We start from the raw sequence: 26,381 nt of genomic DNA, 5'->3' as shown, positions 1-26,381 counted from the left end.
AATGAGAAATTCTAGTGATGTTTTACATGTACCTTATAAGTAAAGAGTAATACAAATGATGTTATACAGTAGCTTTTAAGTAAAGAGTAATACTAGTGATGTTATATAACCAGTACCTTATAAATAAAGAGTAATACTAGTGATGTTATACATGTACCTTATAAGTAAAGAGTAATTCTAGTGATCTTATACAAGTACCTTATAAGTAAAGAGTAATACAAGTGATGTTTGACATGTACCTTATAAGTAAAAAGTAATACTAGTGATGTTATACCAGTACCTTATAAGTAAAGAGTAATACTCGTGATGTTATACCAGTACCTTACAAGTAAACAGAAATTCTAGTGATGTTATACCAGTACCTCATAACTAAAGAGTAATATTAGTGATGTTATACCAGTACCTTATAAGTAAAGAGTAATACTAGTGATGTTATACCAGTACCTTATAAGTAAAGAGCAATTCTAGTGATGTTATACCAGTACCTTATAAGTAAAGAGTAATACTAGTGATGTTATACCAGTACCTTATAAGTAAAGAGTAATACAAGTGATGTGATACCAGTACCTTATAAGTAAAGAGGAATACTAGTGATGTTATACAAGTACCTTATAAGTAAAGAGTAATGCTAGTGATGTTTTACCAGTACCTAATAAGTAAAGAGAAATTCTAGTGATGTTATATCAGTACCTTATAAGTAAAGAGTAATACTAGTGATGTTATACAATTACTTTATAAGTAAAGAGTAATTCTAGTGATGTTTTACAAGTACCTTATAAGTAAAAAGAAATTCTAGTGATGTTTTACAAGTTCCTTATAGGTAAAGAGGAATACTAGTGATGTGATACTCGTATTTTGATCGCAAGAAATTAAGGTAAAACTCTTATGTTTTTTTTTCAAAGGTGGCATTGCCATATGATATAATGCTTTGAAAATATGCTGTGACGTCAATAGCCAATTTAAGTTTCATAAATAAACAATAAACGTACACACCCTGCTCATCATGTTTGTCTGTTGCAGAAGTTGTAGTAGAGGATATAGGTACGTCACATGCCTTTTTGTCAGGAAAATGTCCTTCATAGAGATGTGAAAATTCACAGACAACATCGTCAGTCATATTCGCAGAGTCCATAGCCCTAGGTGATGGGTAATGTCTTTGAGCCAGAATAGCGTTAACAGCTGCCTCGATCCGTCGTAAACTAGCCCATTCTTGCGTGTCTTTGTTTGACGTTGTCTCCGGTCTTGTTGAGTTATCAGTCGCATTTTGCATGGAAAACAAATTCCATGTAAAGGCGCAATTGAATGCAACCGAGACCACTAACAATGCTATCGTGACCCCCATTATTACGTCTCTATGGTGTGTTAATTTATTATTCTCTGTTGTTTGTACCACTTGACAATCTGGATAGCCTACAAAAACAAACAAAACAATGAGGAGATACACAAACAGCCAAATGGTGTACCTCAGGGGCAAATGCGCAAGGTATCTCTAAGCGATATATACCAAACTATATTTGTAGCTTATTCATGGGTTTTGTTTTCCTTTATCAAAACAAAGCAGATACCTCTTGGTAACCAATTTTAAATTTCGTGAAGGAATTTCATAAATGAAATCCTTACTTTAAAGTGTTTCTAGGAACGAAGGACAGTCAAAGATCGTATTACTTAATTCGTGTTCAGGATAAATCAATCACTTAGGTTTGAACTTTTGTCTAAACTCAACGGACGCCTTCCTAGAGAAAAGTGTTTACCTGATCCCGCCCCATCATCAAAAAGCCAAAGGTCAAAGTCACCATTAATACCATCATATTCAAAATCTGAATTTTATTACTTTTAAATGATTATCAGTTATTTCCATATTTCATGAGCCCAGATAACTTCACATTTATACAATAGTTTGACTTAAACTAACTATAATTATTTATTTCTGGTTTTAACACTACTGTCTAGTTTTAGGTGATATATCTACTTCCGTAGATTCTTGTTCAGTCAATATCCTACTTGAATATGGATGGATGTTTACATATATTTGCACCAAAGAATCCATTGGTGATATGGAATTGATTTTTAATTGTAATTAATGTTCCGTTTGGATATGTTGTACAAGACCCACTGTAAAATAAAGCAAATTCTTCAAAATGCTATCCTTAGGAATTCCAAAACTCACATCAATGGTGGAATACGAACATCAAGGCGAACTACGAGTAAAATGTTTCCATTTAACCCAAGGTTAATTTCTAAATTTCCGAATATGATAATACCGTGTCAGCTTTGTTGGGCCAAGTTGAAAATGTTTAGATTATCGTTAAGGGTAAAACGACATTGTTTTTTTACAGAAACTGAAAGTTATGATAGGGGAATGCCAACCATCTTGCATTCGTTCTGTTTAAAAATATAATATACTCTTGTTTGTGTTGCTTCTATAAAGTATTAACAAACATTGAGCAATCGACTGTATATAAAATGTGCAATGTCCCTATTTTTTAAATCGATACAGCACATTTTGTATTTAGTACAAATTATTGAAAGATGCTTGTAAAAAAAGATAAAACATTATTCCTATACCTGACGGTAATATATATGTAGTTCATGTTAGCTGTTTTACTTTTCTTAGTCTTTAGAAACTACATGTATATAGTTAGTGACTAGATACCATTCCTCCCTGCTCCTCCCAAACAGCGGGAGGTATATATACCAAACGCCAAAAAAAAACTATACGCTTTTAAAAATTATAATAAAAAATTATATAGTGATATCTCAACAGTGCCTTGTATAGTTGTGGAAGTAAAAATGACCCCTGGTCACTTTGAAAGTTCATGACGTCATCATACTGAGGCTGATTTGAATGTTTGGTGTGCCAAATAATTCCGAAGAGATCAAATATGGTTTTCGTAATGGTTTTCCCGAGCAAAATCCAATACAAAATTAAATATTTGAAATTAACCCCCGTGTGTAGTTTTTTTGGCTTTCAGTATATATGAAATATGGGCCTTTGTTGAGGTTAATATGGTGTTATATTACCGAGTAGAATACACTACGTCCAAGGTCATTATTTGAAATTCTACAAGCCAATATAACACCATAGTGACCGAAACAAAGGTACTTATTTTTTTATATTAGATATTATATAGAGAATCTTACATCACATGAGTGGCTATATAATATGAGGTTTATTTAACGAGTTCAATAATTTGATAGGCCACGAGCCTTTAGGCGAGTGACTTATCCAATTATTTAACGAGTTTGATAAATTTCATATTATATAGCCATGAGTGTAAGATTTTATTTATCACATAACTAGAAATAATGTAAATATAGACGAAACTTTCAATTTCATCTCTATTATAACAGTGTCAACATCACTCTCGGATTAGACGTTCCCGTCCACCGAGACAATCGCTTGACGTCATAATTTCAATATAACGTCACCAGTTATGTGATAAAATTATTTTAAAGATACTCCATCGCCGACAGAGCATAAGTGATATTCATCATTTGAACAATAATTGGTGTTTAATCGTGTATATATATATGCCTAATTAACACAAAAAATAACATAAAATATTTTAGTTCGCCTTTGGTGCATGCGCAATCATTACTTCATTCCATATAGCATATAGTGCCACGTATTTTTTTCGGGATGCAAATAATTATTTTTCATATTTTAAACATGAAATAAGATTAGAAGCTCAAACTTTTCAATGTTGGTAATGGTGTAAAGTAAGCAACTTTTGTAACTGAACAAAAATTCTAAATCGTCTGCTCCTGTTTTTTATAGTGAAAAATACCATTTGTCAGCGGTGGAGAATCTTTAATGTTTGCTTCGAGCTAAGTGATAAAGAAATGCACTGATAATGGCTCGACTACATCTTCCCGACGAAATCGACGTCGGGGTAGCGTGACGTCATAATCGCAATATTGACTTGGGAGTGACGTCACAATATAACGCGCCCCATATTGAATATATTCTTAGAGGAATTGCTCCATACAAGCATGGTTAACATAAAAGCGAAATCCAATCCCTATATTTACACTCAAATGACTTTTTTTATTTATATTTTATGCAATAAAATCGTCATTTGAATGTGACGTAATTATTCAATAAAAGTCGGTCAAAAGTGGGAGGAGCTTACTCAATTGAACAGCGAATGATGACTCTTTACATAAGGTAGAATTAGTCATACGCGACGACGAAAAGTTCAATATTTTATTGTAAAATAAACATGACAAACAAAGTTAATTTCAGATTCAGAACAGAACTTTAAATATACATGTATATTCAATTTTGCTGAAAGTTAATATATAGCGTAATACCATTTAAAGAATTTGTACACGGCCACATGTGTGAACTCGCGCGATCGGTGACTGTTATTGTGCAGCGAGGCGAAGCTGACGAACGCTTACACACTTGAGTTTGCCGAAGATGTCAAAACACCGATTTTCAAGTAGCTCAATGTGTTTGAGATGTCGTCTGACTTGACGATATTACATCCTTGGGAGCCATGTGATCAGGTGATTATATAATCTTCGCTTAGATCCATCGCCATCGATAGATGAAACAAATTCACTTGTGTTCGATGGATACAATGTATTTGTGGTGACGCGTAACTGTCAACACTTGGATTACTAGCGGTGCATGTTTTATAATACACATTATTAAATTCTCAAAGAACTAAGACAAGAGGATATGTTTACAACTGACCTCTATCAGAGGGCATCACGCCCGTCCACCCCAAAGACTCGATCGTAGGACGAACATAAGCCCAGAGGTAATGTTTACATTTGACACTCATTATTAATATTTTAACAAAAATGAATGCACGTCGCCCCGGTCGGGATATTTTTCCGTTTCTTTATACAATTGTTAATTTAAAAATTATTTGAATCATATATGAATATAAAACATGTATATATTGTTAACATTTTTCCAAAATTCTATGAAAAACAACAATTATACACGTAATGTTCTACTATCAGTTTTGAAGACTAATGCTCTGAATACATATGATCAATATCAGCTGACCAGCGTTTCGTGATGTACAATGTAGTAGGTCTACAACTGCTGTTTGATCATCCTCGATACCATAGCTGGCGTCTGCTTCTGGTTTAAAAAAATAGCTTTCCCTACTATATAGTAGGAGTAGGTTATTGTATGTTTTCAAAACCAGAAGCAGACACCTGTGCTATAACATGACAGATTCTAATGGCCGGACAAATTTATGTTTCGGAAATCTTTACTTATTTTATATTCATAAAATACGTTTAAATGTTAGTCTGAGATTCTGTGTAAACATCTGAAGTTTCTTACTTGATTTCTGGACTCTCTGAGCCAGAATTTGAAAACATTTGAACATTGGGCACGACTTCAGTAAAGATTTTAGCCTTTAAAATGCAAATGATTAAGTGACGTTAAGGACAAATTGATGTAGGAAAAATAAAATCATCCTAAGATTATGAAATTTATCAATGTAGTCACTCGTTTGTAAATACAACATACAATGTATGAAAAAATATCAGTCATTGGACATGAACCGAAAAATACAAATAAAATGGAATTAAACTTTACTTTTGAAAATGATTAATATATGGTGCAACTTCAAAGACAATGTAAATGTACATAAAAAACAAAAAAAAAGAGAATTTTGTAATAGGATCAAACGTATGTATAACACATGTTTTGAAACGTCCGTTTTACATGCGTATACGTTTTTACGTCTGTTTACCATGCGTATTCGCATGTTTAACACATGTATTACATACGTTTCGTACGTACGTTTTACATGCGTGGTCCTCAACATGCGTTTTACATGCGTTTTATAACGTACGTAAAACGTGTATGCACTTTTTCCTGTGTACTAGAGGTGCATGTTTTATAATACACATGATTAAATTCTCAAAGAACAAAGACAAGAGGATATGTTTACAACTGACCTCTATCAGAGGGTCTCACGCCCGTCCACCCCAAAGACTCGATCGTAGGACGAACATAAGCCCAGAGGTAATGTTTACATTTGACACTCATTATTAATATTTTAATAAAAATGAATGCACGTCGCCCCGGTCGGGATATTTTTCCGTTTCTTTATACAATTGTTAATTTAAAAATTATTTGAATCATATATGAATATAAAACATGTATATATTGTTTATATTTTTCCAAAATTCTATGAATTCTTTTTAAATTTAAATTCTATCAGTTTTGAAGACTAATGCTCTGAATACATATGATCAATATCAGCTGACCAGCGTTTCGTGATGTACAATGTAGTAGGTCTACAACTGCTGTTTGATCATCCTCGATACCATAGCTGGCGTCTGCTTCTGGTTTAAAAAAATAGCTTTCCCTACTATATAGTAGGAGTAGGTTATTGTATGTTTTCAAAACCAGAAGCAGACACCTGTGCTATAACATGACAGATTCTAATGGCCGGACAAATTTATGTTTCGGAAATCTTTACTTATTTTATATTCATAAAATACGTTTAAATGTTAGTCTGAGATTCTGTGTAAACATCTGAAGTTTCTTACTTGATTTCTGGACTCTCTGAGCCAGAATTTGAAAACATTTGAACATTGGGCACGACTTCAGTAAAGATTTTAGCCTTTAAAATGCAAATGATTAAGTGACGTTAAGGACAAATTGATGTAGGAAAAATAAAATCATCCTAAGATTATGAAATTTATCAATGTAGTCACTCGTTTGTAAATACAACATACTATGTATGAAAAAATATCAGTCATTGGACATGAACCGAAAATACAAATAAAATGGAATTAAACTTTACTTTTGAAAATGATTAATATATGGTGCAACTTCAAAGACAATGTAAATGTACATAAAAAACAAAAAAGGATAATTTTGTAATAGGATCAAACGTATGTATAACACATGTTTTGAAACGTCCGTTTTACATGCGTATACTTTTTACGTCTGTTTACCATGCGTATTCGCATGTTTAACACATGTATTACATACGTTTCGTACGTACGTTTTACATGCGTGGTCCTCAACATGCGTTTTACATGCGTTTTATAACGTACGTAAAACATGTATGCACTTTTTCCTGTGTACTAGCGGTGCATGTTTTATAATACACATGATTAAATTCTCAAAGAACAAAGACAAGAGGATATGTTTACAACTGACCTCTATCAGAGGGTCTCACGCCCGTCCACCCCAAAGACTCGATCGTAGGACGAACATAAGCCCAGAGGTAATGTTTACATTTGACACTCATTATTAATATTTTAACAAAAATGAATGCACGTCGCCCCGGTCGGGATATTTGTCCGTTTCTTTATACAATTGTTAATTTAAAAATTATTTGAATCATATATGAATATAAAACATGTATATATTGTTAACATTTTTCCAAAATTCTATGAAAAACAACAATATACACGTAATGTTGCGTCAAAATGTAAACAAAGCCATGTGTTTCTTTTAAAAGAAAGTAGTCCTTTTATGTTGCATAGAACATTTTCATACGCAAGTTCAAAGTTTAATGTTACCATGCAGTTATGGTAAACAAAATCGGCTAGTGTCAGCGTATAGTGACCAAGCCTAGCAAGTGTAAATATAGGGATATATAATACTTCCTAACAAAATGTAACTGATAGCATAGGACATTAAAATGCATTTTACATATAGGGATTGAATGTATTTTTCTATTTTTATAGCGGCTATGAAAAGCAGAGGCAACATTTGTATCTACATATCCCGTGGAGTGCGTTAGCGCTTCTCAGAAGATATATAAATAGCTTCTATTAGAAAGAGAAGTATATATGATAGGCCTACTGTACATGATTTGGTACATGTAGATACATGTACACTGGTGTAACAAAATGGGTCGATATTTAGTATGTAACACAAGTTTAAAAGTATATTTGATATAGTACACGTGGGAAAGTAAAACAAAACAATAAATTGATAGGTATAGATATGTGATAGTCAGAAGCAGAAGTGTTGCCTTGCGCAATATCACGTAGTCTGTCATTTTGGGAGATGATAAAAATGAGCAGGGCGTTAGATAGGGTTTAGATATTTTGGGACGCACGTGCCTTTTTAATATATGCACAAAGGGGCTTGGAGCAGTAGGTGTTAGGTTGATAGATATACTGGAAATCGAGGGAGTTGAGAGAGAGACTCCAAGATGTAGGCCACAAGGCAACATCACCCGGACGGGGCTCCGAGGTGGTGTTAGGGAGCCGGGTGAAATGCGGGAACTATATAACATCGATATGTAAAAACCAACGGAAGTACTATATAAAAATACTTAAATAAATACCATGTATATGTGTTGTGTCACACTGAATCACCTCAAATACGTCTCCCTTGAATTGTATGTAACTGTGCTAAATATTTCATATAACAAACATTTTACATACCTCTCATTGGATTTATCTTCCTTCTTTAAACTATCTGTTTGCTTAGCTGTCCATACCTTATTATCAGAAGAAGGTTAAACCTAAAGTTTTGTAAGGTAAAACGCAGAAGGATAATTTCCTCGCCGTTCGGTGACCCCGGGTAATCATTGGAAATATTATCTTTTTCCGGTTCACGTTGTCGTATCACCGATCACTAGCAAAATGTGGCATTGTGCGGTATTTTGTAGTACCTTATAAACATACGTAATTCATAGGAATAACAGTATAACTTGGATGGGTTTTTTTTCAGAATTTGATTATTAAATTTTAGTAAATTTTATAGGAGTTGATATTGGATCACCTAAAGCATTAACATAGACGCCGCTTCATACTATGGTTCCCCGGGGTCACCATATATAATAACTGTTTAAAACAATGATTCCCCGGGACACCTAACTTTACTTTCGTGCTTAAAAGTTTTTACTGTTTAAATTTCATGGCTTTTCAATGGTGGTAATGGTGTAAAGTAAGCAACTTTTGTAACTGAAGAAAAATTCTAAATCGTCTGCTCCTGTTTTTTATAGTGAAAAAATACCATTTGTCAGCGGTGGAGCATCTTTAATGTTTGCTTCGAGCTAAGTGATATAGAAATGCACTGATAATGGCTCGACTACATCTTCCCGACGAAATCGACGTCGGGGTAGCGTGACGTCATAATCGCAATATTGACTTGGGAGTGACGTCACAATATAACGCGCCCCATATTGAATATATTCTTAGAGGAATTGCTCCATACAAGCATGGTTAACATAAAAGCGAAATTCAATCCCTATATTTACACTCAAATGACATTTTTTTATTTATATTTTATGAAATAAAATCGTCATTTGAATGTGACGTAATTATTCAATAAAAGTCGGTCAAAAGTGGGAGGAGCTTACTCAATTGAACAGCGAATGATGACTCTTCACATAAGGTAGAATTATTCATACGCGACGACAAAAAGTTCAATATTTTATTGTAAAATAAACATGACAAACAAAGTTAATTTCAGAGATTCAGATCAGAACTTTAAATATACATGTATATTCAAGTTTGCTAAAAGTTAATATATAGCGTAATAACATTTAAAGAATTTGTACACGGCCACATGTGTGAACTCGCGCGATCGGTGACCGTTATTGTGCAGCGAGGCGAAGCTGACGCACGCTTACACACTTGAGTTTGCCAAAGTTGTCAAGACACCGATTTTCAAGTAGCTCAATGTGTTTGAGATGTCGTCTGACTTGACGATATTACATCCTTGGGAGCCATGTGATTATATAATCTTCGCTTAGATCCATTGCCATCGATAGATGAAACAAATTCACTTGTGTTCGATGGATACAATGTATTTGTGGTGACGCGTAACTGTCAACACTTGGATTACACAGCAAAAAGTGCAACGCATGTTTTACATACGTTTGAAAAAAAAACATGCGTTAAACGTATGTTTAAAACATGCGTTTTACGTATGTTTTGGCCACCATGCGTAAAACGTACGTTTCAACAAAACATGCGTTAAACGTATGTTTAACATATGTTTTACATACGTTTGTTTTCCACCACAAATAAAACGGACGTCTGTTAAAATAACCCTACTAATTACACGTAAAACATTAGTTTTATCAATGTTATTAAAGACCTGCAATGTTTTTTTTTTTTTTTTTTTTTTCAAAAATGATACTCCCATATGCAAATACATGTTTAATAGCCTCTATGGTTTGGTTTCATTTTATCTATATATGTCTTCTACCAACTTATAGTGAACCTCATATTAGCCTCAGGATAGAATAAAGCAGCTTCAATATCGTATGTTGATACATGTAGGTCTACAATTATATGTACATCTACTGATTGTGAACAGAAGTAAAACCGCTAATGTGGATTCCGTCTTTTTAAATTTAAATTCTATCAGTTTTGAAGACTAATGCTCTGAATACATATGATCAATATCAGCTGACCAGCGTTTCGTGATGTACAATGTAGTAGGTCTACAACTGCTGTTTGATCATCCTCGATACCATAGCTGGCGTCTGCTTCTGGTTTAAAAAAATAGCTTTCCCTACTATATAGTAGGAGTAGGTTATTGTATGTTTTCAAAACCAGAAGCAGACACCTGTGCTATAACATGACAGATTCTAATGGCCGGACAAATTTATATTTCGGAAATCTTTACTTATTGTATATTCATAAAATACGTTTAAATGTTAGTCTGAGATTCTGTGTAAACATCTGAAGTTTCTTACTTGATTTCTGGACTCTCTGAGCCAGAATTTGAAAACATTTGAACATTGGGCACGACTTCAGTAAAGATTTTAGCCTTTAAAATGCAAATGATTAAGTGACGTTAAGGACAAATTGATGTAGGAAAAATAAAATCATCCTAAGATTATGAAATTTATCAATGTAGTCACTCGTTTGTAAATACAACATACTATGAATGAAAAAATATCAGTCATTGGACATGAACCGAAAATACAAATAAAATGGAATTAAACTTTACTTTTGAAAATGATAAATATATGGTGCAACTTCAAAGACAATGTAAATGTACATAAAAACAAAAAAGGAGAATTTTGTAATAGGATCAAACGTATGTATAACACATGTTTTGAAACGTCCGTTTTACATGCGTATACTTTTTACGTCTGTTTACCATGCGTATTCGCATGTTTAACACATGTATTACATACGTTTCGTACGTACGTTTTACATGCGTGGTCCTCAACATGCGTTTTACATGCGTTTTATAACGTACGTAAAACGTGTATGCACTTTTTCCTGTGTACTAGCGGTGCATGTTTTATAATACACATGATTAAATTCTCAAAGAACAAAGACAAGAGGATATGTTTACAACTGATCTCTATCAGAGGGTCTCACGCCCGTCCACCCCAAAGACTCGATCGTAGGACGAACATAGGCCCAGAGGTAATGTTTACATTTGACAACATCATTAATATTTTAACAAAAATGAATGCACGTCGACCCGGTCGGGATAATTTTCCGTTTCTTTATACAATTGTTAATTTAAAAATTATTTGAATCTTTTATGAATATAAGACATGTATATATTGTTTACATTTTTCCAAAATTCTATGAAAAAACAACATTATACACGTAATGTAACCCTATAGAGGTAGGCAGGCTGGTAGCCTTGCTTTAGCCCCAATGATATTATTGGTGATAGACGATTGTAAACCTATAGAGATAGACAGGCTAGTAGCCCTGCTTAAGTCCCCATGAATATCATTAATAGATATGATATTTGAATATTCCCGCTAGGTAAACAGGAAGTGGGGTACCTGTTGAACCTTGACAGAAGTTGTCATGTTAGCCGTGTATAATTGTGGATCGCGGGGCTGAGTTAAATTATAGTGTATTTTATAAGAGTACAAGTATTAGTTATTTAATAACAACCATGTATATATTTATTAGGCTGTGTTTAATTTCAATTTTAAGTGCATTATTGTGGTGTATATAGTGTTGCTGAGACCTAGTATTGATGTGTAGTATATTTAAAGGTCAGTAACGCGGGATTGTTTACTCATGTTTGCAGCCAGAGTTAGGTTGTTGTTTTAAGGCATGGCCAAACTAGGTGACCGAAATATCAGTAAATTGTTACGGCACCTACTTTGTAGCGACTACGTGGGATGTTCTGGAAAGCATGGCAGGACATCGCACGGTCTATGCACGTGTTAAACTAGGTGACCAACTTATTAGTTAATTGTTACCGAATGGGTATGGGTATGGTAGGGACTACGTGGAATGTTCTGGAAGGAATGACAGGACATCGCGTAGTCCACACACCTGTTTAACTGCGCAGTATAGTTTGTGCAAAATGTGCATATTACAGGCGGTTCTGTCCAGCCTCAACCAAGTCCAGTCAGAAAATCAAAACATTTCTATTTTGTTAAGCCTGCATCAGGCGCCGGTAAGGCTGTATTCTGAATTAAAATTAGTAAATTTTGACAGTTTATGATGAGCTGGGTAACCTTTGGGGCAAGCATTGTCCCAACGGCACGTGTACCAGTCACGTACCCAATCATTATAAATAGAGGGCCGCAATAGGCCCCAGTCAGACTGAAACCAGACGGAGACTGAAACTAGACTGAAACTAGACGGACATCAGACGGAAACTAGACTGAAGACTGAAACTAGACTGAAATTAGACGGACATCAGACGGGAATAAGACTGAGACTGGGTACTTCCGCCTCACATACACCTACGTCACCGCCTCCTCTAGGGCCACCTTTGAGAGAGAGAGAAAGTGAGAACTCTTGTCTACACTTTGAATAAAAGCCGTCAACAAGCTTCTACCCTACTCCTTGTCGTCATTTCGACCAACACAGCCATCCATAGGGCGACAAGGTGGGGTAAGAGGTTATGTTATTTGGTGCTGCATGACCAGGCTCTTCAATATAAAGAAGAAAAGAAAGAACCTGAAGACGAAGAAACAGACGGCTAAAGGTAAGCGAACTTTCTCTACTTTGATTAGTACCTCTAGTAGCTGACCATTTTTAATGTTGTATTAGGTATTTAGTGGTATAATTTGGTTAGTTAGAAACCAGGTACTGTCAGTATACATATTTTTGGCAATATTTAAAAAAAAATATGTCTCTCAATTTAGATGTAGACATGGCCCAATTAACTGAGCGTATGGCAGGTCTAACACAGACAGAACAAAATCAAAATATGCCCCCAGATCAGAATATTGCTCAGGACGATAGTGAGGTAGTGTTCAGAAACATGGCACAACATTTTAAGAACTTCTCTGCAGCTATGACAGCACAGGGAGTTTTCCAGGTCGTTAGGTCATTTGAGGGTGACCCCACTAAATTCAAGACCTGGATAAAAGAAATAGAAAAATACGCGAAATTAGTAGGGCTAGATGACAAGGCAATCCCTAATATAGCGTATCAAACAAGTGTAGGTTCAGTAGGGGATTTTATCAAACGATATTTAGACGATTTAGAGGGAGATCTGTCTTGGGAGGACCTTAAGAAACTCCTCAAACAAAGATTCGCTGACATAACAGATTCGCATCAAGCTATGGCCTTATTACGTAAAACGATACAGAAACAGGACGAAAGCGTCCAGATATACGCTGAACGACTCCTGCAAGTAGCAGAAGACGCGTATCCTGATGCCCAGGAATGTGAAAAGGGCATTGTTCAAAGACAATTAGTTAACGCCTTTTGTGATGGGTTGCATTTCGACTATGTTAAGATGAAGGTTATGCGCGAGGACCCAGACACATTAGAAAGGGCGGTACATATAGCTATGCGCGAACAGAACCTTAGGAAAAGGTTCAATCTAAGACAAGACATGAATAATGACAATGACATGGTCTTAAGGCCAAGACAGGAACATGTATATGACCCTCAGGTAGCCCCTACGCAAGACACACACTTTAACCTTAGACATAACGAAACTAACACGAGGCGAGAAGTACCAATGGACATTGACCACACCAGACAGAGACAGTGTTATAAATGTAAACAAAACAATATCATTAGACATAGACCACGCCCAGTACAAGACAGAAATAGTTTTAGGGAAACACAGAGGCAGACACCCCTTAATAGAGCCCCTAGAAATAGGTATTCAGACAATAGCAGATATCATAACCAAACTCAAAATAGGTCGTATAGTACAGGTAACAGAGTGCAAACTCAGAACCCCCCACAAGTGCAGTCATTAGGTCGAAATAAACAAAGATCACAATTCAGATGTTTTCAATGTAATGAAGAAGGTCACATAAGAAAGAACTGCCCCCAATTAAATAGAAAAGGTAGGCCGTTAAACTAAAGACCTCGCTTCATAAGGAAACCGATGGGGCGAGGTTGAAAAGAAATAAGAAGCATGTGTCTAAGAAAATAGAAATATCAGGTAACCCAAGTACAACTGTGATAAAAATAGGTAAACAAAAATTAAGAGCTCTCTTAGACACAGGTGCTGAGGTTTCCATAATCAGCAATAGGATTTTTAAGATGTTACCGAATAAACCACGACTAAGAAAAGAAAGCATGACTCTCCAATCCGTCAGCAGTACACCGCTCAAGGTAATAGGTTCAGCAGACATTTCATTTCAAATAAGACATTTGACCTTAAGACATAAATTTTATGTTGTTGATGGCATGAACAGAAACTGTATCCTTGGTTTAGATTTTCTTAAACAAAATGGCGTTAGAATGTATTTTGACCTTGCATGTATGCGTATAGGTAAGACCTATGTTCAATTAGAGGAAGACATACATATTGCCTCAATAATAAGGACCACCCACAAGACATTGTTAAGACCGCAAACAGCAACGGTATGTCAGGTAAGACTCCCAAGAACTTTTAAGATACCAGGATCAAAGCTCTTAGAGATATCACCAAATGACACTTGTATATATGATGAACCTGGTTTGACCTTACAAAACGGTGTAACAAAGGTCACGAACCCTCGCAAGATACCTATCTTGATACTTAACCAAACAAACAGGACGATTAACCTAAAACGAGGAAGTGTAGTAGGCAAAGCACAGGCCTTAGAAGACAAAGACATTTCAAGTATAACTGCGACAAAAGACGATGACAAAGACGAAGAAAACTTTAAGGAGGTAGATGTACCAGACGAGTACAGTGCTGAGACACTAAAGATATTAAGAAGAAACAAGGATCTATTCGCCAAAAAGGATTCTCAGCTTGGACATACAAAGACAGTTAAGATGCATATAGAAACAGGAGATCACAAACCAATTAAGAACCGACCTTACAGGACACCCCTGAAGAAACGTCAAGTAGTGGACGAGGCTATTGACGAGATGTTAAATGGCAAAGGTCTTCAGATAGGTCTAGAAGTCCCAACAGTTTTGGCTTAGTGGTAAGTTGGGCCATCGCCCACTTTCTTACATATTCTCAGACAAGAAGACATTGAATAAGAAACTCTCCTTATGGTCCCCTTACTGTAGCGTCTTATAATTGTAAGGTAGAATATATTGAAGGTAGATTTAATTGTTGCGCGGACTTACTATCGAGACTACCAACAGATACAGCAGAAGAAGCTGAGGATAAGCAAGGAGAAACCCAGGAAACTAAAGACATTCATGATGTCTTGGACGTAGATGACAGAGCCTTAGAGATTGGAGCTCTTAACTCTAACAAATTTAAGCCAAGAGACTTTGTCAGTAGTACAGTTGATACTCCAGACGATATTGTTAAACCTCATATGGATCTCCCTAAAGACATAGACATGAGAAAAAACTCAAGACAATGACGAAGACATATCAAAGCTGAGACTTAGACTTTGTAATGGACAAGTAACCAAGAGTGAGGAGGAGCGCTTCTTGGTTGTAGATAACTTAGTGTATTATTTGTCAAACGCGGAATCAGATGACCCGGTCTTGAGACTTTACATTCCGAAGGAACTTGAAGGAATGGTGATAAGACAGTATCATGATTTCCTAGGTCATATGGCAGTTGACAAAACATATGACGTAATAAGAAAGAAGTATTATTTTCCTTTGTTATACAAGAAGGTTCACCAACACATTGAAAAGTGTGTGACTTGTCAGACAAGAAGTCACAGTAACCCTCATCCTCCTCTTCAAGACAGCCAGATACCCCCATACCCTTTTGCTAAGGTAGCAATGGATTTGTCAGGCCCTTATCCCCAGACATTATCAGGAAACAAATACATTGTGTCGTTCATAGATGTTTACTCTGGCTTTCCGGAAGCATTTCCAGTCCCTGACAAATCAGCAGCAAACATTGTACATCTTATCTTGGAAGAACTATTCCCAAGATATGGTAGCGTATTAGAACTGGTTACAGATAACGGTTCAGAGAATATCGCTAGATCAGTAAAGGAGACACTAGAAGCATTGAATATCCACCATGTTACCACTTCCTATTATTGCCCCCAGTCAAATGGAAAGGTGGAGAGATTTCATAGAACGATGGTAGACATTTTGGCCAAGAAGATCAAAGAAAACGTTAACACGTGGGATCTTTTCTTGAACCAAGTATTGGCCGCAGTAAGATTTCATACCAGTGAGGTAACAAAGGCTTCGCCTTTCTTCCTGCTTTATAACCGCGATGTAGTACTCCCCTTGGACACAATTATTAAAGCCAAGAACGGCGGTATGCGTGAAGAGTTACAACAAGATCGCCTTAGAGCCAGCAACATAGAGTCCTTTGTTCAAGTGCATAGACAACTGATGCACGAAAAGAAACAGAAAAACTCCGCTGATAGAACTGTAAATACGAAATCTAAACAGGAGATCCTGTTTACATTTAAACCATAGCGTACCTCAAAACTGACATAAATGGACACCGTACTATAGATTATAGAGCAAACACTGGACCAGTAAGTTGTATTTAAGGTAAGAAACCCAGCTACAAAGGTTTTTTTTTGGAAAAAAAAGTCACGGAAAACACACGCGAGGCATTTACGATTAGGCAAAGTGTTGAATGAATGGGAGTTGCCCACAACAGATAATATAGGTCGACCCTATAAGGAAATCGACCATATGTAGTGTCCCCCTGAGAGCAGTTCAGAGGAGTCTGAGGAGGAAACATCCTTAAAAAGAGTCATAAGATATAGAAGACAAGAAAGGTCAGATTCGGACTCTGAGGATGATATATTCCGTTAATGGAGCTAAGACATAGGCTCCGGACTCGAGAATTGGACAAAGCTAGTCCTATTGATTCAGATGATGAACTTATACCTTTATCACAATTGAAAGGTAAGTTAAATGAAAACAATAACGCTGACACTCAGACAGATGGTGTTGACGATGTTGATGATGCGTCTGAGACAGGTTGTACTGCTGATGACATGGAGATTGATGCGGTAAATAAATTAGCAAATGAAGTTACGCCCCAAATCTCCGCAGTAGATAAAACATGTCAAGATGATAGGCTCAACAATAGAAAAGATGTAGATTCTAAGAACCAGACAAAGAAAGTTAAGAGAAATATATCAAGAGACTCTGAGGACAATTCAGAGCTATTTAAAAAATGTCTGAAATATTTTCTTCGAGATCAATAACGAGAGATCCATTAGTGAATCGTTTCTTATCGTTTCAGAAAACGAAATATATCAGAGGACTTAGGATAAAACATCCTTAAAAAGACACTACATAGAAGCAAGAAAGGTCAGATTCGGGACTCTGAGGATGATAGCTTTAATTCCTATAATGTTACTCGAAAATTGGACAAAAGTCATTGAATTGAACTGTTTACTTTATCACAACTTTTGAAGGTGAAGTTTATGAAAACAATAACACACTCAAAACTATGACGTAAATATGGTTATTGTACTGCTTGATAGATTTGATGCTAAATCAAGTTACGCCCAAATTCCAGCATGATAAACAGTCAAGATGAAAGCTTAACAATAATTTAGTATTCTGCACAAACCAAATCACTGATAATAGTTAAGGAATATATCAAGAGACTCTGAGGACAATTAAGAGCTATTTAAAAATGTTGAAATATTTCTTAGATCTAACGAGATTCATTAGTGAATCGTTTCTTATCGTTTCAGAAAACGAAAATATAAGCTTTTGCTCTTAATCTAAGATATTGATGAATATTTAGGTACATACACTAAGATCGACAGGGCCCTTAGTGAAGCAAAAGAATTAGTTGGATTAGCTAGAGATTATCTTAATCATTTGAAACTTCAGATCAATATGCTATCTCTAGGACATTTAGCCCTTCAGTCATTTCACCCCCAGACTTGTACGAACTCCTTATAGAAGTAGAAAGCAAACTTGACCCAGGTGTAAAGTACCTTTTGACCCGGAAACTGACCTTTGGGAATTTTATAAGACAGTGACCTGTACGACACTTATTAGTACTGATAGCCTTATTGTAGTTATTTCCATTCCATTCCATTAATAGACATGATTGGCAAGTTTGCTGTGTACCGAGCACATAACCTTCCTCTTCCGTACCTTGGTTCGAATCAAACAAATATTTTGGCGACTTATAAATTAGAAGCAGAAGCTCTTGCAATCAATGAAGCGAAAACACAATTGGTTACAATGACAATTGAGGAGATGAATCAATGTGTAAATAGCGTTAAAAACTACTGCAGGTTTCGTAGTCCAATGTATACTATAATGGGAAATAAGAAATGTATTGTTAATCTTTTTATGAATTGGACCAATAATTTAGTTAAATATTGTACTACAGTAGTACAAAATACAAACACTTCCCCTATGGCCCAGTATTTGACCAATGGCCAATGGATAGTTGTCCATGATAGATCCTTTGACCTTGTCCACTGAAATGCCCCTATAGAAGCCCAATCTGGTACTGTGGTGACCAGATACCCTATTGACACCTTATCCCTTACGGAAGGTTGTTCTGCATCAAATGAATATATGACCTTGCCCTCATATTATCATTCAGAGAGTAAATATAACCTAACAGATCATTTTCAACAGGTGATTTCAAATTATTATGTAGGCTCCATTGAACTCTGGAAACCAATGACCCAAAGACTACCAAATATAAAAAACATTAAGATACCCCATAAACTTAAGCCTATAAAGGAAATCCCCATTGATGAGTTGATAAATGAACTTGACAATTCATTTGATCTTGAACCCATGGAATCTGATTTGCCCCTCTCGACCTACTTGTCGATAGTAGGTGTGGTAGTAGTTGTTGTTATAGTGATATATTTATGTCGTAGGAGAAAAAGGGATAAATGTCAGAAATGTAGGTTAGGTAAATGGTCAGTGAAAAGGGGAAAGTCAGAGTCGAGCGTCTCGCAAGCCTCAAGACCCATGCAAAGACTCAAAAGTAACCAATCCACAGAAGACATGACAGCCTTAGAAGAATTGATGACAACATACATCAAGGAACTCATCCACCAGGAACAAGAAAACACAGAAAAACCTACACTGATGTCAGGAAATTACCCTGAGGGCGTTGACCTCGCCGAGGCAGATGTAACTGCCCCATCAGGAAGTGGAAGAATTGAATCGGGTAAACAAGACTGCCTTACAACCCGAGTACGAAGTGTAATATAGCCAGACTTGAGAAAAGAGCTCAGTCTTCCATAGACAGATATAAAGTAACGTCTTGGTCGTAACAAGACAATGTCTAAATATGGAGAAGGAAATGATAATGACCCGGTGAAACATTATGCCGTTATATTTAACGTCTATATGATTAAAGATACTTACGAGACAAAAATATACCTATAATGTCTCGGTTATTACAAGACAATAAGGAAACGTCTTGGTGTTAACAAGACCAACTCTTGTCTGGATATTAACGTTAATCAATTAAAAAAAAATCACAATGTCTTAATGTGGATAAGACAAAATGTGACCTCTTCAAGAACCGTGGTGGATGACGGACCTAAGAACATAAAGAAGCTCTGGATATAATTAAATAAGCAGCAACTGTGGAGTTAAACTGTGGATTTTTATATATGAGCAGCCATATTATTACGAATGATTTTAACGATGATGTTACCATGGAACTGTGTGACTGTTGAATAGGTTCAAACTAAAATGGACGTGACTGTGAAATAATATTACTGATTTTCAACGACGTAGTTACCATGGAACTGTGTGACTGTTAAATATGTTCGAACTACAATGGAAGTGACTGTGAAATATGTTCGAACTACAATGGAAGTGACTGTGAAATATGTTCGAACTACAATGGAAGTGACTGTGAAATATGTTTGAACTACAATGGACGGACTGTGAAATATAATTACTGGCCAATTTTAAGATGTTGTGACCATAGAACTGTGACTGTAAATAAGATTTTATATTGCATGAATATATGAAAGAGATGTTTAAAGTATAACGTCCAAGATAATTACAATATGTGTATGTACATATTGTGCATTAAGGTAAAGAGTTGTAACGTTTAATAGGATAACTTCGCGATAATTAAAAATATACTGCATGACGCATGCGAATGAAAGAAGGTTGAAAGGAGAAATGAATGAAATGGCCACTAGTTACTATTTAGGGAATTTTTTTAAAGGAGGCAGTGGTAAATTGAAATATTAATAATACTTGATACTTTGCGTTAAGAAATATGTAAGCCATTCTGAGAAATGCCTTACATATTGTCTTGTTTGAAGAAAGGGGCGATTGTAACCCTATAGAGGTAGGCAGGCTGGTAGCCTTGCTTAAGCCCCAATGATATTATTGGTGATAGACGATTGTAAACCTATAGAGATAGACAGGCTAGTAGCCCTGCTTAAGTCCCCATGAATATCATTAATAGATATGATATTTGAATATTCCCGCTAGGTAAACAGGAAGTGGGGTACCTGTTGAACCTTGACAGAAGTTGTCATGTTAGCCGTGTATAATTGTGGATCGCGGGGCTGAGTTAAATTATAGTGTATTTTATAAGAGTACAAGTATTAGTTATTTAATAACAACCATGTATATATTTATTAGGCTGTGTTTAATTTCATAGTGCATTATTGTGGTGTATATAGTGTTGCTGAGACCTAGTATTGATGTGTAGTATATTTAAAGGTCAGTAACGCGGGATTGTTTACTCATGTACTTGAATCACCGAGTTTCTAAATCTTTGCAGCTGCCTTGAATGCACTAGTGGTCCGAGTCCGTGACAAGCTTGTCTACCTCCAGACCATCTTCTCTGAACTTCTACAGACTTTCAAAACATAAAATGAAACTAGACATCATACCGATCCTAAAAAAACATGTTTCGAAAAACTGCCAGAGGGGTACATGGGAACCTATTTCTCCTTCCCCACTATAGTGTGTATTGGGACTAAAACAAAGAACTGGCTTACAAACAGCACATACTTACCAAGTGATTTTAAGATCTGTGGCGGAGAAGATTTACTTATGGAAAAGGTGAACAGTCGTCTTGGCGATTCTGTGTTGGAAATGACTCTTTGGAATCTGTCGACCCAAAAGGTGGAATCTGTGAACAGGCGGCTGAAGAGGTCACTCCCCCCCCCCCCCCCCTAGTGTGAACTTTACTCGAAACTTTTCTGGGAGAGCTCATAGGGCTGTGTATACCGTGAACCATGGACCCGGCAAAGCTGTTAGAGAACTGTGCAGTGCTATTGGATCACCTATCGCTGCGGGGAGCTCTGTGACGAAACATCTGGAAAAAGAACAAAATAGACATTTATTTGAGAAATCGCGAAGTAATTCAATGCAACGTAAAGTTCAGAAGAGAACTAAAAGAGACAAAATGTTCAAGTTACATGAATGTAAAATTGATGAAGACATTTATGTGAAAGACAGAGTAATGATTGAAAAAAAGAAAATGAAACATTAAAGTATTGAAACTTAAACATAATCTTAGTTGTTTTTCATGTAAATAGTAGAAGAAAAAAAGAGAAAATGGATATAATAGAAGAAAAAAAACCATAAAGATGGTTTAAATAGATGACAGAATTATACAGAAATATAGAAAGAAAGACATACAGACAGCTAGACAAATTGATTGATTAGGCTATAGAGGCCGTGGTCATTTAAGGAATTTCAGTTTTTGTGTAAAGCCTGAGTCTCCGGAGGAAAACCACCAACCTACGTAAAGTGCCTAACAAAGCCCCAGAGTACGTTTGAACTCAAAATGAGGGGTTGAGAGGCAATTGGTATAATTTCGGGTCGCCTTAATACTCAGTCAATATGAATACCTATAGAAATGTATGTAAGTGTCACTTGACCTTGATATTAGGTGACCTTGACATCAAAACACAATATTTGTCCCACTTACCTGCTGATCACAGTAGACATGAGGGACGATGACCACCCGAACACTGTTTCTGAAGCTTACAATGATTCCTGGACTGGTTTGCCTCGTGCGTCTCAATAACTATATGTTCAGTATTAAAACATAACTTGTTATGGCAGAGGTGACTGACCTCTAGAGTCTTGTCGTCAATGTCCTTTCGTGGGAAATCAGTCTTAAACCACCTGTACTTTACCATCAGAGCCACCCGATGTACTCGCTTGGTCGTACTATATCCATTTGGCCATTTGACCCATAACCACGTTGGTCTACAGCCCCTCTCCACACTCTACACGGGCTTCTGTTTCCGTTAAACTGGCCTCCTGAATCTAGTTTCTGCTGTAAATTCTGCCAAAAAACCTCCATGATAATTTCTCTTGTAGTTAAGTTATATACGGGTCCATTGTGTTGGTTTCTAGGGACGCTGACTGATGAAAACGTCATACCCGGTTGTCATCCTATAGAGACCGCAGAACCAAATGATTTTCCATAGACGATAATGTTAACGTTTGCCAATGTCCAGGCTAAATGAAGTTTTCAAGTCTGGTCACCCATCACTAATTTTGAAGAAGATCATCTCACATACCTGTGAATATTTTTTTTTAAATCTACCATCTTGCTAAACTTTTAAGTGGGGGGTGCCATCTTATGTTCAATTCCGCACCAAAAAATGACCAAAATTTTCATAAAATTCCCATCTTTATTAACTCCCCCTGTTAGAAACAGACTTGACAGAATTTTAAAATTTCTTTACATATTTTACATCTACATGTATTGCCCAAACAACAAATTAAACATTTGAAACTAATCCACCCTGAATACCCAATCAGCAGCCTCCGAAACATTCACCCCTCTATGAAATCTTGTGCCCAAAAGGGGATTTCCAGGATTCTATTTTTGGTTTGATTCTGCGGTCCCTATAACTGTGATATACAATGTAGATATAATACATTCACTATAAAATAAGCATGTCCTATTTAATTACGACTTTCTGGTTATTCATATATAAGCACCCAAACATTTAAACTTTTCATTAGTGGATATATTAACATAACGATGGACATTATAAACTTTACAAAAAAAAGAAAAACAAAACAAACATACACAAGTGTACAAACAAATTAGCATTACAGCCAATCAAGTAAAAGAAAACGAATGTTTAAAATTATGTCATAATCATGCCTGATTCTGTATTGCATACTCTAGTTGCGTTTACGTACTACGATTCATAACTTCTGGACAGTGAAGAATGAGTCTACATTAGCTAAATATGTTTATTTCATACAATGAATACAATTTGTAATAAAAAGTACTGATATATCGATAAATAATAGCAATTTGATCAAGTTGTTTGAAGCTAGCTACAAAATGTAGGTTATTATTTTCCAATTAATGAAAAAAAAACCATACAGACAATTATAACCAACCATGTACGTATAGCACATAGGAGATGCCTTCCTTAAATGACATTAGCTTAAGTTATGTAAGACTAACAAAACCCACTAAATACATTAATTGCTTTATCAAATCATTGCTTTAACAGCTGTTTTATTTTAGTAATATATTTTTATTTTGTTGAAGTTTTGATGTTATAATGATAATGGAGCACATGTAAATTATGTAACCCCAGCGAAGCAGGGTTACATAAAGTTTACACGGGCTCCATTATCATTATAACCTCATAACCTCAACAAAAGAAAAAACATATTCCTTTTATTTACAGTTTTCACACAATATATATAATTGCCAAATTCAGTTAAATGTTTTAAGACTATTTTAATGTCTTTAGCAACATTTTTTTTTATGTTTCTCGAACTTATATTTCCGATTTTTTTTATATTGAGTTACCTTTCCTTGATTGACAATAGAATCGCCGCATGTGTTCTACTATCAACTATAACATCAATTGTGATTTTAAGCATTGTTTGATACAGAATTACTATACATTTGTACGTATGACGTTACAGTTCGTTATACGAAGATTACTAGGTAGCCTGATAGTATATTGTCAATCTGATAGTACCTCTTACAAACCAACTCACTTTCGCTCGCGCTTAACATTCACAAAGTTCGCGATCCAAACAAGGCGAATATCCATTTCCTCTAAATCAATTATATTGATTATTGATAGTAATTTCTGTTATTATCTATCCGCACAGGTAACTCCTTGGTTTACAGTGGATTCGTGTATATAATTGAACAAATGAACTCGACAAAAAATTAAATAAACATATATTATTTCATTGTGTAAATGTTATTTGATTTAATATGACCAGTTTCCTCATTTAATCTCAAATAGGCACTGGTTTGCTTTTTTTTTTTCTTTCTTTTTTTAATGTTTTAAACTAGCAGATACATGTAGTACAAAATTTGGCATATTGATTGACTTTTTATCGTTTTTCATATTTCGGTTTCCTAATTTAAAAAAAAAACAGCTATTCTGAAAATTCCATAGTTGTTAATATTTATTAACTGTCAATGTGGTTGATTTGTTGAAACATTAGAAAGAAACATATAAATATCTAGGAAGCTTTTTCCTTTCTACTCAGAACCGATAAAACTGTCTAGCAAAGCTAGTAAATACCAATAACGATTTCAATATTTGATAATGTATCAATACAATCTAACATTTTGTAAATGTATATCATATCATATTCTCTAGAGATATTTCCTTTCTTACACAACTTAAAAAACGTTCTTTTTCAAATCAAACCAACCAATCGATTCTTTTATTCCTCTAAGATGAGATTAAAAAAAAGATATTTCAAAATATGTTACAATGTTCGTATCTTACCTTACACGTTAATCATTTCAGCTGGCAGTATAATTCTGGTGAACTCAAAGTATAGTTCATTCTTAGAAAATCAATTGATGTTGTTGAAAAAAATTTGGGTGTAACTTTCAAAACCTTCACTCGTTTCGGTTGTCTTAAGTTGTGCTGATATTCTGTATTTCTTTGCAACTTCTTACAAAAAACGATTAGTATTATATTTGCAATATATTGTATATGGATATTGTGAGGCTCGACACAAGACAATACAAATTCAACATTAATATTTTGAGAATTATGTATCATTCATGTGTCGACGGTTTTGCAGTTCATTAAGTGTACTTTTACATTCATATTTTTATTGACGTGCAGCTTAATCCCGATCGATGATTCCAGGAAAAGTTAGATGTGATTCAAACAGGCTCTAGTGCCAAGGTTTACATAGAAATCACACGACCTGGTCCATTAACCATGGAACTGTTTTAGACTTTAAGTTTTTAGTTAGCAAATCAAATATGACGTACTTTTTGTTATGTCTTTTGTGATTGGCTAAGGCTAAAAACACTTTTTTTACTTAAAACTGTGCCATGATCATAGGGCCAATTATCGTTATAAACATGTATCTAGTGTGACTTAAGGTTTAAGACCCCGTTTAAACTAGTGATATTTTGTATTCCTATATGATTATTTGGTGACAGCAATATGTAAAATTGAAATGTACATTTTTCCCATATTTTGCCAATTGTACAAACAACACAACAATCTACGAGTCAACAGTAATATCTAAGGTTAGGACGGATGAATAGACTTTTATATCAACTAAGTTATGTTCAAGCACACCTAAGAAGTGATATATAGGCATACAGAATATCACTAGTTTAAACACGGCCTTAAACCAAATAAATACTTAAAAAGAAAACCACAGTCACTGAAACCTGATTCTGTAATTCTGATATTGTAACCACAATACAATATATTGATTTTGTCATACTTAAATGTCTTTTCTCTGCTGATGGACGAAGACATTTGGTTATTCTACAAAAAGAAAATAATCAAAATATAGTGTGACGACATATTTGACGTATTGTTATAACGCATGACGTCATGATTTTGTAAAATAATATATACAATTTTTCAATAAGTTGTAAATGATGATGTTCCTTGACGTAAATATCTTACTTGTACCATATTTATAGATTAATATGGGCCCAGGGTCAGATTTCTAGTATTTTCATGAAGAAATCCTCTAAATTTATTAGATAGATAGTAGTAATAAAAGCATTTGTTTATATCTAAATTTTCTACATAGATATTGTTTATTTATCACATAGACTATTATAGTAGTCAAATCGTCTGTCTTTGTCAGACTGTTGTCTTCACATGCCACACCTATCTTTCATCTCAATATAAACATCCATGAATTAGGTTTAAACTTCCTTTCTAACTGCT

At 35.2% G+C, this 26,381-nt stretch overlaps 1 protein-coding gene across 2 annotated transcripts in view; it reads right to left on the bottom strand.

Moving 5' to 3' along the window:
- The window catches only part of LOC138327960 (uncharacterized), a 118,967-nt gene that overhangs the window by 2,580 nt on the left and 90,006 nt on the right, over positions 1 to 26,381 (bottom strand). The window contains exons 1-2 of one of the 2 annotated variants that reach the window (XM_069274471.1): positions 8,389 to 8,552; positions 994 to 1,410 (exon numbers count right to left, since the gene is read on the bottom strand). In XM_069274471.1, the coding sequence (XP_069130572.1) occupies positions 994 to 1,410; positions 8,389 to 8,395 (424 nt within the window). In that variant the 5' untranslated portion in view covers positions 8,396 to 8,552. Of the gene's footprint in view, positions 1 to 993; positions 1,411 to 8,388; positions 8,553 to 26,381 lie in introns of those variants that run through there. The other variant, XM_069274472.1, reaches the window with a different exon arrangement.

The sequence above is a fragment of the Argopecten irradians genome, chromosome 7 (assembly GCF_041381155.1).
Source record: "Argopecten irradians isolate NY chromosome 7, Ai_NY, whole genome shotgun sequence".
In the NCBI taxonomy this organism is placed as follows: Eukaryota; Metazoa; Mollusca; class Bivalvia; order Pectinida; family Pectinidae; genus Argopecten; species Argopecten irradians.
The sequence above is the reverse complement of the archived record's forward strand: the minus strand, read 5'-3'. Positions and strand labels throughout refer to the sequence as shown.